The following is a 16113-nucleotide window of genomic DNA, read 5'->3' as shown; positions in this document are numbered from 1 at the left end:
GTTTAAGGAAATTCTATAGAGTGTTTGTGAATCATTTTCCATTAAGCTACACTGGCTTACAGTTGTATATATTAAGGTAGATAATGACCACAAGGCTCATTTACGTGCCCATTTGCCTTCTTTACTTCGGTGCCACAGACCATTCTTAATCTGTGGTCCTCCCATCTCAGAACTTTCTCTGCTTGTGACACTTTCTTGAACTACAATCATGTAAACAAAAGAATGGCAAAAACCACTGAATGAGCACTTTCTGAAACTCACATAGCAAATGTCCTTCCACTTGGAGGCTATTGTACTCATTCACCTCTATTTCTGTGAAGAAGTGCTTTTTCAGATTATTTGTGAATTTACTCCTCTTGCTTTGAGTATGACCATTTGCTCTGAAGCTTTCTTTCCTCTGACAAATGATTTATTCATTTAAGGTATTTACTCATTTTTATATTGTGCTCCTTCTGCCCATTGTTCTCTGGGGTATACATATTTTTCCCTTGAGTATTTTCTTACGGCTAGTTGTGCAAACTTTGGCATTGTTTTGGTAGATCTGTTTTGGAATGTGTTTACTTCTATATCCTTACTGAGATATTCTGTATCCTTACTGAGATATGGCCTCCAGAACTGGACACAATATCTAGATGAGTTTTCACTTATAGAGAGGTGTTACCAATACCTTTCTTTCTGCTAGTTAAAAATCTCCCTATCTACTACAGCATTCTTTGACTCTCAACAGTGTTCTGTTACACTTCTTGACAGTCCTGAGATCACCAGATATGAGCACCCCCGGATTGCTTTCCTGTTCACTTCCGAACAGTAGTTTGGTTTGTTCCTCTTTCTAATCTTGCATTATTATGAAGATAGAGAGCTTTTCTCCATATATAAAAATTACATTTAGAAAGAAAAGGATTAACGCACAAAATATCAAAATTAGGACAAAACTACCTGAACAATTTTTGAATTATGTGTAGTATTGTTGACAGTATTATTACTTCAGGTTAATGAATGACAAGACCCAACGTGCCCTTGCAGAAACACAGCGGCGCCTCTCTGTGAAAAACAATGAATTGCAAATGGCTCAGGAGAAAATTGGCTGTTTTGAAGAAAAACTTGGTGAGTCAGAGAAATTTTTAAGTAACTCCCAGCAGAAGAAAAAGTAATTTAAATCTTAGCATTTAATTGTTCTAGTAGTTGTACAGAGTGCAGGTAATTTTATAACAGGGTCCCTAAATTGTCAAGGTCTAAAGGCACATATGTTTGTACCTGCTTTATAAAGGCAACATATGTGTGTATGTACTTTTTATAAGATTACCCCAGGGAAGCGTCACAAACATTTATACCTGCTCTGAGACAGGTGTAATTGTGTGCGTGTATGTGCCAGTAGTAGTCGGTCTAGTGAGCATATTTTATAAAATATCTGCACCTACTTTTACACATATTAACTGAGGCCAGTGGTTCCCAACCTGGTTCTGGAGGAACCCCAGCCAGTCAGGTTTTCAGGATATCCACAATGAATAGTCATGAGTCAGATTTGTATTCAATGGAAGCTGAGGTGTCTCCAGAACCAGGTTGGGAACCACTGCCTTAACAGGCGTTGAGTGTATAAAACACTGTTCTTTTTATAAAGAACTTGAAAATGAAGAGCAGTGTTTTATGCAGTCATATAGACTGTTATAAAATTGCCTAAGGCAATGGTTCCTGACCTGGTCCTGGAGGCACCCCAGCTAGTCAGGTTTTCAGGATATCCACAATGAATATCCATGAGAGAGATTTGCATACACTGCTTCCATTGCATACAAATCTAACCTTTTTTTCTCTACTTTTTCACTTCTGCTGTATCTCATATACACTTCAGACAAGTAATTTGACCTGACCTGATTATATATTTAAGAGGCAGCTGCACATGCCTTGCGCATGTAAGTTCCGTCCTAATTGGCAGATATGTGCCATAATGCACTATGAATATTCTATAAAGTATTGTGTAAGTGCTATGGCATGTAACTGCAAGGAGGTTGTACATATGGGTGGAGCAGGGACGGGCAGTGGGCATGGCACCCAGTGATTCATGGAGCTTGTAGAATGTGTCGCCGCCTTCACAACATCAAATACAGACCATTTTCTTTATCTCTCCTCTTTTTTTTTTTTTTTTTTTCTTTTTCTCCCCTCTATTTCTCTGTTTAATTATTATATGTATATTTTTTCTGGTTTGGCATTAGCCTTTCCAGTCTCTTGTAAGCCACCTTGAACCTACATTCTGTGGGGAAAGGTGGGGTATAAGTGCTCTAAAATAAAAAATAAATAGTATCGCTTGCATGCGTTGCATGGCGCACTAAATGTGCCCACCTATACCAGCCACTGACCTGGTGTAAGTGATCATGTGGGTTTATATTACTATTCTTTAACATCTTAGGCATGCCTAAGTGCTATTATACAATTGGCGTTCATTGCACTCCACAGTGAAGTTATAGAATTACTTCCTTATTCTGTACATGTATAGTTAATGCTGGGTAATTTTCAAAGCCATCTTTATGGGTAAAAAGTGGGAATCTCATTTAAGTGTATTAATTGAAACACTTACATTCCGCTTATCATTCCTTGTGATCTTGGTTGAGTCACTTAACCCTCCATTGTCTTGTGTCCAAAATTAGACTGTAAGCCCTCTGGGGATAGGGGAATACCTACGGTACCTGAATATAATGCACCTTGAGCCACTACTGAAAAGTAAGGCTGCCTTTCAATTAAAATTTTTAATTGTGATTAGTCAGATGATTAAAAAATGTTTTAATTGTTTATTTATTTCCTACTGCAGTTCCTTTTGACTCTGGGCAAGTCACTTAACTCTCCATTGCCCCAGGTACAAAATAAGTATCTGTATATAATATGTAAACCGCTTTGATTGTAACCACAGGAAGGTGGTATATCAAATACCATCCTCCTTCCTTTCCCTAAAGGACTGATAATCTCCCGCCTTCCTATCCCCAGATCCAACATCTCTTCCTTTCTCTTTCTTCCCTCCTTCTCCTCTTCACTCAGGTTAATTATCTCTTTCTCTCTTATTCTCTCTCTCTCTCTCTCTCTCTTTTCCTCCCCTACAACCCCATGAGCAGCGACACAAACTTGGTGGTGAGCAGCACCAAGCGCTTCTTGTGACTGCTGGAGCTCGGTGGCCCCTCTAGTTCTGCTCATGGATGTGCAGCTTACTCCCCTGCCCCCTACCCAGGCTTCAGCTTCAGAATCTGCATCCCCTCAATGCCCCCTCCCCTCTCTGGTCTATCTTAAAGGTGTTTTTTCTGTTGGTTCTTAGCATCAGCAGCATTGCACATGTACGGCCTGCTCCAAAGCTTTCCCTCTGGTCCTTCCCACCTCCTCTGACATCTCTTCCTGTTTCTGCATGGGAAAGCTTCATACCAGGCCACAGGCATGTGCAACTCTGCATGCCGGGGACCAAGAGAAGACCATCTTTACCCTTTATGGTAGACCGTCGTGAGGGGATGATGTTGAATTGTGGGTTGGGGGAAAGATGCCAGTTCGCACCAAGGATAGGGACTGGAAATGGAAGAGAGCAGAAGAGATGTTTGGAGGAGACAGGCGATGCTGCAACACGATTAAATGTTTTAATCATTCATTTTTGTAATCACAGTTAACAATAAATGCATTAATCACAGAGTTAACTGTGATTTAATTTGCAGCCCTACTGAAAAACCTTGAGCTAAATACAAAATTTAAATAAATATTAACGTTTCAAAGTCTAAATTAGCCATAAAAATGTGCTATTTGAAAATTTCCTACCCTGGAGCTAATTTTATAAAAAGGCACCTGTTTTTTTGTTTTTTTTAAAGGCAATTTAGGTGCCTATGTACCTTCATAAAATAGGCATCCAGAACCAGCTCCAATAGCATGGAAGTCCTCTCGCACAAAGATACATCTGCTCCCAAATTTGTTCTTATACTTTTTAAGGTAATTTTATAACAAATCATCTATGGCCTCTTTTACTAAGGCACACTAGCGTTTTTAGCATGCGCCTAATATTTAGGGTTAGCTAAATATTAGAGACATCCATAGGAATATATGGACATCTCTAATGTTTAATGTGGCCCAAATATTAGCGTGTGCTAAAAACGCTAGCGCACCTTAGTAAAAGAACCCCTAGGTTGGAAGTTCAAATTAGTTGCCTGTTCTGAAGCAATGTCATGAAGACACAAATGTCTTCATAAAACAGCCTCAGAAAACCTGAAACAGTTGCAGGTAAATGCTCCCACATCCATTTACATCTCTTGTATTTTATAAAATATGTGGATACATGTTAACTCTACCCACAATATGCCTGAACTTCTCTTCCCAAACACCTCCCCCTTGGGTTGCATCAAAGTAGGTATGAACATTCTGTGCCCACTTTATAAGTGCATCAGTGGCTTAGCCACAGGTGGGCCTAGGTGGGCCAGGGCCCACCAAATTAGGGCTCAGGACCACCCAACAGTAGCACACATTTGGTGGTAGCTGGTGGGGATCCCAAGCTCAGCCAGCTGAAGACTTCCCCTTGATGGTAATGAAAACAGTACTCTCCATACCCGGCACCTGCTCATGCTCTGTTTTCTGCACATGCCTGCTACAGACTGAAAAGGTGGAAAGAAGCGTTTTCCCACCTGCTGAGATTTTTTTGGGGGGTGGGGGGGGGGAGAACACTTGGTGCCCACCCACTTCTTGCCTAGGCCCACCCAAAATCTGTAGTCTGGCTACGCCCCTGAAGTGTATAACCACTGGAATAGTTGTATAAAAGCTATTTTCCGTAAGTAAAACAGGATTTACATGTAGAAATTTGTTCCCCATGTGTACAGATACATATTTTATAAAATATACCGTAACTACCGGCTTAATATTTTACTATAAAATAAATTTACATCAAAATGGTCTCAGTAGTGCGGCTTTCAGAATCCATTTTCATAAATTCACTCACAATAGTGTTAAAATATTTAGTCTTTTTAAGTATTTAGGTAATATCCTTAAAGTATTTCCAGTATATACTCATTTGAATACTAGAAAGTGCCAGGTCAGGGACTTAACCATCCAACATGTTTCTCTAAGCACTGTATCAAGGATATGTCCCCTGAAACATAAAAAGGAGAAAGAATGCAAAATTCTCTTAAAATACTTACAAAAAGTATACAAAAAACCTTTCAAGAGTCATACCTAATAGATAACTGCCAGCTATCTGATAATATCCATTTTAACATCAGAAAAGATGGCGTTGGCGGCATCGTCTTTTGGAAGCTATTTAAACCGTCCACATAAAAACGTCATCAGCTAATATTAATGAACAGAAACTCCTCCCACAAACCTCCCTCTAAGCTAATGTCATCTATTCTACTTCCTGATTGAAATCCCTAAAGGCAACAGAATTAAGATGAAAAAAATCCATTTTTGCTTCCTAAAGTTCAACAACTTTTCAACAGAACCACTCTCTCCCACCATACAGTGGCAGTCTCAATCACATGCCATTTTAAATCAGAGATAGCATGCGATTTCTCTTCCCAGTGAACTACCAAAGGGGCCTGTTGGTTATGAGTCAGAATACGAGATTTGTGTTCAGTCAATTTAGTTTTCACCGGATGACTACTGCGTCTAATGTAAACCAAGCTGCATGGACAAGTAATCACATATACTACTACATTTGCACTAAGGCAAGAAGAGTTTGCTGTGGCTCGAATCCTGTAGTTGGTTTAAGGATCTCACCATTAGTCTGGTACTACTGGCAACGGACACAAGGTTCATGAGAAAAAATGTGTCTGAGAATTGTCCAAGGCGTAATAGCGGGTTGTCGACAGATGCTTACCAATAGTTTTGCCCCCTTTGTAAGATACAATAGGAATGCCTTCAAAAATAGGATATAATTGCATGACATGCCAGTGTTGCCGCATAATCTGTACTAGATGTTGACTCATCCTAGTAAATGGAAAATAAGTAAGTAGATCTTCATCTTCCCGAGCTTTCTCCTTTAATAATAATTCTCTTTGGGTAAAACGCGCCTGTAAATAAGCTTCACGAATCGCTCGTTTTAGATAACCTCGGACTGAAAATCTTGTTTTCAAAATAGCTGCTTCCCGCTTAAAATCTGACAATTCAGAACATATCCATCGCAGGCATAGAAATTGACTAACTGGTAAATTGTATTTCAATCTGTATGGAAGAAAGCTGCCAAAATATAGTAGCGTATTGTGTTCTATAGGTTTATGGTAAAGGGATGTTATAAGCCTACCAGCATGTTTCACAATCTTCAAATCCAAAAAATCTTTCGCATGCAAATCAGTCTTCATTGTAAATTGGATATTCGGATCCACATGATTAAGCCAAAATATGAAATCCAATAAATGTTATCTTGTATCATTCCATATGAAGAATACATCATCCAAAAATCTTTTCCAAAGAATTACAGATTGAAAAAATTCTGATGGTTTCCAAATGGTCAGCATACAAAGTGAACTTTTTTAACCAAATTGCCTCGCAGTCCAAATATACAATGGTCCGTCACTTAACGTGATGACGTAGTTGTTCAGTGGGTGATTATGTAGTTCCACTGGCAACGCGTTGAAGTCAGCAGGAAGTGAAAATGGTGATAACCAGTTAAAGGTTTGTGAGGAGAGTGCCATTTTGATACCAAGCAATGAGTGGATCCTTTTTAAAGTTGTAAGGATCTCATAAGCTGTTTTCTTTCAATTTGCAGCACTGCATCCCTGAAGAAGCCTGAGAGTGAAACGGGCCCCGTTGGGAATAGATAAGTGTGCTACATACTGCATATGAGTTTTATACACAAATTTTGTGTGATATAATTTCAATTAAATATTTACACAATTATTGGTGAAGTTATAGGGAGTTTGAAAAGTTTTTCTGGCTAATGATAGTGGACAACGCCAATTGGGCATTCTACAGACCGTTCCATAGGGTGCTGTATTACTATGGACTTCTGAGGCCTTTTCCCTTTCTTCTTCTAATAAGATCCGGTATATAGGATTGTTGAAATCATTGTTTGGTATCGGTCATGTTATCCACTTTGATTTTGATAGTTTCACTATTCAAAGTGGCCACAGAGGATGCTAAAGTTGCCCCCATCGCCACTCCTCCTATTTGTTTAAAATATTGTCCATTATACCAGAAATAATTTTCTTCTATAGAAATTATACCAGAAATAATGTTTTGTAATTCTTTGGAAAAGATTTTTGGATGATATATTGTTCATATGGAATGATACAAGACAACGTTTATTGGATTTCATATTTTGGCTTAATCTTCTAGATCCGAATATCCAATTTATGATTTTGTATGAGATGGATTTTTTGGATTTGAAGATTGTGAAACATGCTGGTCAGCTTATAACATCCCTTTACCGTAAACCTATAGAACGTGATACCCTACTGCATTTTGGCAGCTTTCATCCCTACAGATTGAAATACAACTTACTAGTTAGTCAATTTCTACGCCTGTGATAGAATTGTCAGATTTTAACTGGGAAACAGCTATTTAGAAAACAAGATTTTCAGCCCGAGGTTGTCCAAAACGAGCAATTCGTGAAGCTTACTTACAGGTGCATTTTGCCCAAAGAGAATTATTACAGGAGAAAGCTCGGGAGGATGAAGGTCTACTTACTTGTTGTCTTCCATTTTCTAGGATGAGTCAACATCTAGTACAGATTATGGAACAACCAGTAAAAAAAAACCCCATTTCTGATGCAAATGAAACGGGGGCTAGCAAGGTTTTCTTCAGTGTGTGCATGTGGGAGTGTGTGTGTCCCTGCCCTCTGCCCTCTCTCTCTCTCTCTCTCCCTCCCCCTCCCCCTCCCCCTCCCCCTCCCCCCTCAGAGTCCAGTCCTTCAGTGTTGTTTCCTGCTGTTCTGTGTTTTTGTTACAGAGAGAGTGAGGGCATCTCTCTCCCCTCCCCCCTCTTGAGTCCTTCACTGTGTGAGATTTCGTGCTGTGCTGTTTTCCTTCACTCATGGGGAAACCGGATATCTCTGGCGCTTCACACTTCCGGCTGGAGGCTTCAGTGGTGCCTTTTATATATATAGATACTAGCATATCAAGCAATTATACCCTATTTTTGAAGACTTCCTATTGTATCTTACAGGGCAAAACTATTGGTGAACTTCTGTCGACAGCCCACTATTACACCTTGGACAATTCTCAGACACATTTTTCTCATGAACCTTGTGGCCGTTGCCAGTAGTTCCAGACTACATTAGCTGGCACTGAATAGAGAGATCCTGAAACCAACTATAGGATTCGAGCCAGAGCATACTCTTCTTGCCTTAGTGCAAATGTAGTATATGTGATTACTTGTCCATGCGGCTTGGTTTAAGTTGGACGTAGTAGTCGTCCGGTGAAAACCAGACTGACTGAACACAAATCTCGTATTCCGACTCATAACCATCAGGCCCCTTTGGTAGTTCATTGGGAAAAGAAATCTCATTCTTTCTCTGATTTAAAATGGCATGTGATTGAGACTGCCACTGTGGAGTGGGAGGGTGGTTCTGTTGAGAAGTTGTTGGATTTTTTTTCTCTTAATTCTGTTGCCCCTAGGGGTTTGAATCAGGAAGTAGAGTGGATGATGTTGGTTTAGAGGGAGGTTTGTGGGAGGAGTTTCTGTTCATTAATATTAGTAGATAACGTTTTTAAGTGGGCGGTTTAAATAGCTTCCAAAAGACACTGCCATTTTTCTGATGTTTAAAATGGATGTTATCAGATAGGTGCGGTTATCTATTAAGTATGACTCTTGAAAGGGTTTTTTGTATACTTTTATTTTAGGAGAATTTAGCATTCTTTCTCCTTTTATGTTTCAAGGGACATATACTTGATACAGTGCTTAGCAAAACATGTAGGATGGTTAAGTCCCCGACCCAACACTTTCTATTAATCAGATGAGTATATACTGGAAATACTTTAAGGATATTGCCTAAATACTTAAAAAGACTAAATATTTGAACGTTATTGTGAGTGAATTTATGAAAAAAAACTTTTGGATCTTTTGGTCAGTGATGAGTGACGTGCTGTAAGTCTTTCGGTATGAACACGATACTGAAAGCTGAAATACTGAGACCATTTTGATCTAAATTTATTTTATGCTGATTTACATCAGTTTTTCATGTATTTTATAAAATACCGGTATGCTTTTACACTGCAACTCCATCACCACTTTACCCAAACTACACTCCTCTGAACACCTACATGTATTGTGTGTATAATACGTGCAGTCTGCACATATATTATTACACTGTATTCTGTTAAACAATTTCATAAGAGCCATTATACAAATTTAAACATGCATTAGATATGGAAAATGCTTTATAAAATTACTTCCCTTCCTCCTTCTTCTCCCCCGATGTACAAGTAAATGATACCAAACAGCACACTTAAATTCAGCTGCATAAAATGAAGGTCTTCCTAGGGCAGTGTTAGGGCACAGATGGAAACAACATACATAATTTTATATTTTCAAAAGTATACACATCATTTTGGTTGAAAAAGTGCTGCATAAAAAGGAGCTGCTAGTACCTGCGAGTGCTTTTTTTTTCCTTCAGCAGTTTTCAAAGTGAAAGTACACAGAGCTACTGATAAGGTGTTCTCTTGATTTCTTTAGTTAATTTAATTATCAGCATTCCAACTTTTCAGGCATCTTTGGAAATGCTACTCCCTGTAAAGGAATGAATATCAGCATTCTGATAGCTCTGCAGTCTTAGAGGGTAATTCTTTAACATGTCACCGATTTCGAGGCCATTTTATAAAGACACATCGGTGTTTATGTGGTTTTATAAAATAGCTTTTCCAAATATGTTCAGTTGTGGCTAAAATGCACCCACATACATTTACACCTGCTTTGCAGCTCAAGTATTTGCAAAGATGCTTATTTGATAAAATATTTAAAAAAAGACTGAACACCCACTGTAAAAAAAATATTTGTTTTATATAAATGGACCTTCAGAAGGTAGGGGTTTAATTGGATGCAAACTTATTCCAACACCATCACCTATATTCTTCATTGGTCCTGTTTTTTTTTAAACTTTTCAGATATTTTTAAGAGTTTCCAACACTGTTTTTCATTTAAGTCTTGCATAATAATGTTTCTTCTTTCCACTGAATATATTTCCAAAAGCAGGACCACTTATCTTATTCATAAGAGTTTTCTCTTCTCAAAAACGCAGACACTCCCCCTTCCCCCGATATTCAAAGCTATTTAACCGGCCAGAAATGGCCGCTGACTAAATATTGTTTTGGTGACTAACCGTGAATATTCAGTGTAAGATAACCGGTTATCTCTGCTGAATATTCACGGTCAGCACCGAAAAGCTAACCAGCTATATCACACAATAACCAGCAATATTCAGCACTGACCAACTAAGTGTAGTTGGCAAATTGGACCGCATAAATAGCAGTCCTGTCTTTGCCCACTATTAACTGGGCAGCGCTGAATATTTGCTTAACTGGTTAATTTAGCGCTGGCCAAAAAAAATAGATATTCAATGCTGGTCACCAGAAATGGCCCAGCATAGAATATCTGGAGTCGGCGCCGACCATGGCACTTATGCGGGCTATCTCCCGCCAACTGAATATCGGCCCCAGAGAATATACTTCCAACATAGTGCTTTGTTTCGCCATCAGCTGCATCAAGGAAGAGAATCAATTCTCACATGTAGGTTAAATTGCCATTCAATGGCAGTTTAACTTATATGTGCTACAAAGAACTTAAGAATTGATTCTCTTCCTTAATGCAGCTGATGGCGGAACATTGCACTATGTTGGAAGTATATTCTCTGTTTCTGAGAAGAGGAAAATCTTATGAATAAAATAAGTGTTCCATGTTTTTGGAAATATATACAATGTAAAGAAGCTCCACTTAAAAAGTTTAAAAAGTTAAAAACAGGACCAATGAGGAATATTGGTGATGGTATTGGAATAAGCTTTTCATCCAATTAAACCCCACCTTCTTCTGAAGGTAAATTTATGCAAAAGAAATTTTTACAGTGGGTGTCTTTTTTTTTTTTTTTTTTTTTTTTTGTGTGAAGTGGTGATATATACTCTCCCCTGGTAAAATTGAACAGACCATTTAGAGAAAACAAATTTGATAAACTATGCAGGACTCTGCCCTCACTCCACCAAAACTATGCCACCTGCATGTGGATCATGTAAAAATGCATGCCGCCTTGTCACCACACATACTTTACATGTGGGGTCATTTTATAAGTGGTCACTTATGCAAGAAAAATCCTTTAAAGATCAATGTGTGCAACTAACCTGAAAGTCAGAAACAACCCTAGCCAACGTTCCTATTCTGTTCTAATAAAACAGAAAATTTGTTTTCACTGCTCTTCATGCAATTAACATCTTTCTTATTATCATGTGCAGCCGAATTAACAAACCTAAGCATTGCCCATAGAGAAGAAATAAGCCTCCTGAAGTCATCTGTTTCAGAACTGGATAAGGAAAAGGATTCCTTACTAGACAACATGGATGACAAGACAGAGAAATTAATCTCCCTTGAGGAAAACCTTAAAACAAAAGTATGTTCTGCATGTTAAAGCAATTTTTTGTTCTTGATTGCTAGTCAGTCAGCTGTAACTGGGCTTGCATGAAATATTAGTGACTAATATACCAATTACTTTTCAAGATGCATAATTAGTAAAATGGGCTTAAATAATGGAGTGGGGACTGGTGCATTAATAAATAGGCTTCATATTGACCTTGACAACCTGCTACCACCATGCATTCTTAATAACTGGGCCCACAAATATCTCCAGCAACTACCTCAGCTTATAGAGACACCTGGCACACTGAGGAAGGTAGTGTCTGTGGACCAGTCTGATTCCTGTCCCCTTAGAGGGCAATCTTTAGCCCTGTGCAATGCGATCATTCCAAGATCCCTTCAGCCATGGAGCTTGGTGCTGTTGCACCTCTTAAAGATGCTTGGTATTTAAAATATCTTAATGATTTTGTTTGTCTTGTTTTCATATCAGTATCGGATATTCATGTTTACATTTTATGAAAGTGTAGTCACTTCTACCATTATCTAGTTAAATTTGGATGTATAAAGCCATAATGGGACAAGTGCTCAAAATAGCACTTGAGTCTTCTGCGTATCTGCAGAATTAACCATAACAGCTGTACCACTTGTTTCCCCTTCTCCCCCGTCCCATCTCCCAGAAAAAAAAAAGAGTTGAATGAATTCAGCAGTTACTGGCACGCACCAACCTGTTAATTCCAGATGTTTGCAACTTTATTCACCTTGGGCTCATGCAGGTTTACCATTATTGATATAAAATACGTATATACTTTGAACTGAAGAATGAAATTTGACTGGGAAGGGTGAGGGTTATTTTTGTTTTTTGTTTTACAGTGCATTATAGTCCCAGGATAAATAATGAAACTGCTAAATTTTGCTGAATATATCAAGCATTGCAAAAGGTTTAAATGTTTATTACCATCATTATTATTTACATATTTTGCAAAACTAGGTGGAACCTTCACCATGGTCTTCTAATCAATAACATTTACAACTAACATACAGCCCTCTCGAACAACTTATTGGAAATTGTATTTCCAATAGTTCCCACTCTCATAAGTTCCCATTCTCAGCTGGTCTGACCCTATGTAGTACAGACTACAGCCTATGGGTTTTAATGTACTATCCTGTCAGCTTCTTAGTTGCTGACTACATCTCTTGACTAGTCTGAATCTTTATAGTATAGATTTCAGCTTCTTGATATTAATCTTTCAGACGGGTATGTTACCATGGGATCCTGATCTGTAACTTTTCCAGACAACATACAACACTCTCATACAACTTCAGCAAGGTTGCATTTCCAAAAGTCTATAGAGTTGCATCAGTTGTTTTGATTTTTCCCTAGTACAGACTTCCTGCCCAGGCAATTAAATCTACCAGGTGGATGCTTTTACCATGTTTTTTTTTATGTACACGCCATAAGAAGAAACAACATTAAAAACAGATGATCATACTATGAGAGAAACATAATCAGTATTTTTCACAGCTAGTACACTACATCCATGCATAGCAGAATCCAGGATACATTTCACACAGTAAAGCTCCCTCTCTCATCTAGTCCAGCTCTTAATAATTTATTTATTTATGGCATTTATATCCCATATTATTCCCACCCATGGGCAGGCTCATAATACAGACTACCAAGCACCCCCTCCCTTTTCTCCTCTTTCTTTCCTTTTCAAGCAGGATTGGACCCCATCATGCGTTCTTTGCTACAAACATCCACACCTATAAACTCATGTACGTCGTGCACCTAAGACCTGCACAGCTCACTGACATGATTCATAAGAATTACCATAGTGGATCAGACCAAAGGTCCATCTAGCCCAGTATCCTTCTTGCAACAGTGACCAAGCCATGTCACAAGTACCTGGCAGAATTCCAAGAAATAGCAAGATTCAATGCTTCTGACACCCTGATAAAAGGGGTCTTTGTCTCCAATCACATTTCATTTCACATTTCATCTTTATTTAATATACCGCAAATACTGGAAACATCTAAGTGGTTTATAAAAACAAATTTGGAAAGAGGTCAAGAAAGATACATAAGCTAGGTTACAAGTAAATTATAAGGGAAGGGGAACACATGACCAAGTTACCTATTAAACAATACAAAAGGGAGGAAGTGCAAAAGATGAGACCCTAGTGAGACAAGGGGAAGAGGCTACTACAAGGCCAAATGAATTCAGTAGAAGGAAAAGCGCAATGGAAATAGTAAGCTTTCAAATTTCAAAAAAGACAGTTGAGAACGAAGGTGTAAAGAGTTCCACAGGGAAGGGGCCAGAACATTAAAGCAAGCAGAGTGGCATGAAGCAGAGCGAATCTGATGAAAAGAAGGAACAGCAAGAAGATGATGATTGGCTGTAGAGCGCATGCTGGCTGGTAGGGAAAGAGAAAACTGCAGAAAAGATAGAGAACCAGAATGAAGGACATAGTTAACAGTTTAAATGGTAGATGGAAATGGATAGGTATCCAGTGCTCAACAAAAAAACAAAGGTGCCACACTGTCAAATTTCTTAGCCCCATAAAAGAATTTAAGAGCAGTGTTCTGAATGACCTGAAGACGATGCAGCTGGTATTGAGATGCCAGAGAGAACAGAGTTGCAGTAATCTAGATGGGCGAGCACCAAAAAATGAATAAGCAGCCGAAGAGAAGACCTGTCAAAGAAAGAGCGAACTGATCAAATTTGCTTTAGCACAAAAAAAGATTTCCTAACCAACAGTGAAACTTGAAGAGAGAAGGATAATTGACTATCGAGGGTAACTCCTATGATCTTAACAGACTTGGCAATAGTAATTTGCTCGCCTAAAATGGTAGGTGAACCAGGAAGGACAGAAGATGGATTTGGGGGGAAAAAAGAACAGCGGTAGTCTTAGAAGCGTTACGTTTCAGCCCGTTAGAGGATAGCTAGACAGCAATTTCATCAAGTGTATAAGAAATCTCAGTGATGACATGAAGTGTTCCAGGACAAATAGGAAAGAGCAACTGAATGTCTTCGGCATAGAAGTGAGTATTAAGGGAATGAATTAAAGGCAAAATGTGTCAAGAAGATATTAAAAAGAATAGGACCCAGGACTGAACCCTGGGGAATTATACAGGAAACAACATAACAATTGGAAATAGTGTCAGACCAGTGCACATGATAACCTGTAAGATAGAAATGGAACCAGGATAGAGCAAAACCAGCTATACCAATTTCTGATAGCAGCTGTAGAAGAATTTGATGGTTCACTAGGTCGAAGGTGGCAGATAAGTCCAATGTTACAAGGAGAACTTTGTCACCTCTGTCAAATAGCAGCCCCAAACAGAACCAGGAGACAGGAAGCTGCCAATTTTTTCACTTTCCCCTAATCCAAGGGTAGGAAGAGACTAGCACTCTTTGACAAATCCCTGGACATTCAAGGAGCCAGATTTTGGAAAGACATCACCAGAATGTTTTCTCCTTCACAACCATATCTCATGTTTCAAAAGAAGATAAATACCTCTCTTATTTAAGAAATATGTACTATATCTAGACCTCTGCTTGTCTCCAAAGTAACCAATGTAATTCTCAGAGGAATGTTCTGATATCTATATCCCTATAAGATGTTTGTAAACCGCTTAGAACTGAAAAGGTGTTAGTGAGATATAAGCCCCAAATGTAATGTAATATAATTAGTAATGCCCTAAAGAGTATGCTCAGTGTTGTAATGTTGATGGAACCCACTCTGGTGAGAATTCAAAGCATTAACCTCATCCAGGAAAAAAGAAAGTTGTTGGGCTACAACCTTCTCAACCACCTTGGAGAGAAATGGGAGCTGTGAAATAGGCTGATAATTCAGGGGATAAGAAAGATCCAGGGCCGAAGAATTTTTCAGGTGGGGAAAAATAGCTACAGACTTCCAACTGGATGGGAAGACACCAGAAGACAGACCAGTGCAGACCAAAGAATGAATAAAGGGAAGAAAGGACTCATGGTTGTCCACCCTCCCCACAACCCATATCAATCTGCCCTCCGTGTCTTTCTCCTGATTATAAAGAACAAAGGGCATATGGTTACACAAGAAGATCAACACCCCTCATTTTTTTGATCCATAGGACGAGTAACATACCCCTCCCCCAATCTCTATGTGCTAATTTTGCCCATTATTCTTCTTTTAGTCTAACGTTTTCTGGAATGCTATATCAACACTGTAAGACACCAACTGTTGCAATACTCTTTCATCTTAATGGGATTATTCAGCCCACTTAGATTCCAGGTGGCTATTGTCAGATCCATTCTATCCATCTTTCTTACTAATCCAGTTACCCCACCACCACTACTTGCCAATAACATATAAAATGCCTGTAACAGCCCCATGCCAAATCCACCCCCCCCCCCCACTCCAGACATTAACCATACTTAGGAAGATTATTGTGGCCTGGTATCTCTCCCATAGCCCCAACCACCCTGTCCTTTCCTGCTTTCATTCATGCAACCAGTATCATTTATCATTGATTTGCTAGAAAAGCCATGCACATCACAAGCAGAGCCCAGGTTACACCACAACTCATCTTTCATAGTCCAGCAGAAACTCCCACCAACAAAAATAACCCACCACA

At 38.9% G+C, this 16113-nt stretch overlaps 1 protein-coding gene across 8 annotated transcripts in view; it reads left to right on the top strand.

Annotated features, from left to right (window-relative positions):
- TSGA10 (testis specific 10) overlaps positions 1-16113 on the top strand; it is a 302307-nt gene that overhangs the window by 121007 nt on the left and 165187 nt on the right. For all 8 annotated transcript variants that reach the window (XM_030201396.1, XM_030201399.1, XM_030201397.1 and 5 more), the window contains 2 exons: positions 989-1104; positions 11379-11533. In XM_030201396.1, coding sequence (XP_030057256.1) covers positions 989-1104; positions 11379-11533 — 271 coding nt within the window. The remainder of the gene's footprint in view (positions 1-988; positions 1105-11378; positions 11534-16113) is intronic.

Source organism: Microcaecilia unicolor, chromosome 4 (genome assembly GCF_901765095.1).
Source record: "Microcaecilia unicolor chromosome 4, aMicUni1.1, whole genome shotgun sequence".
NCBI lineage: Eukaryota > Metazoa > Chordata > Amphibia > Gymnophiona > Siphonopidae > Microcaecilia > Microcaecilia unicolor.
The sequence above is the reverse complement of the archived record's forward strand: the minus strand, read 5'-3'. Positions and strand labels throughout refer to the sequence as shown.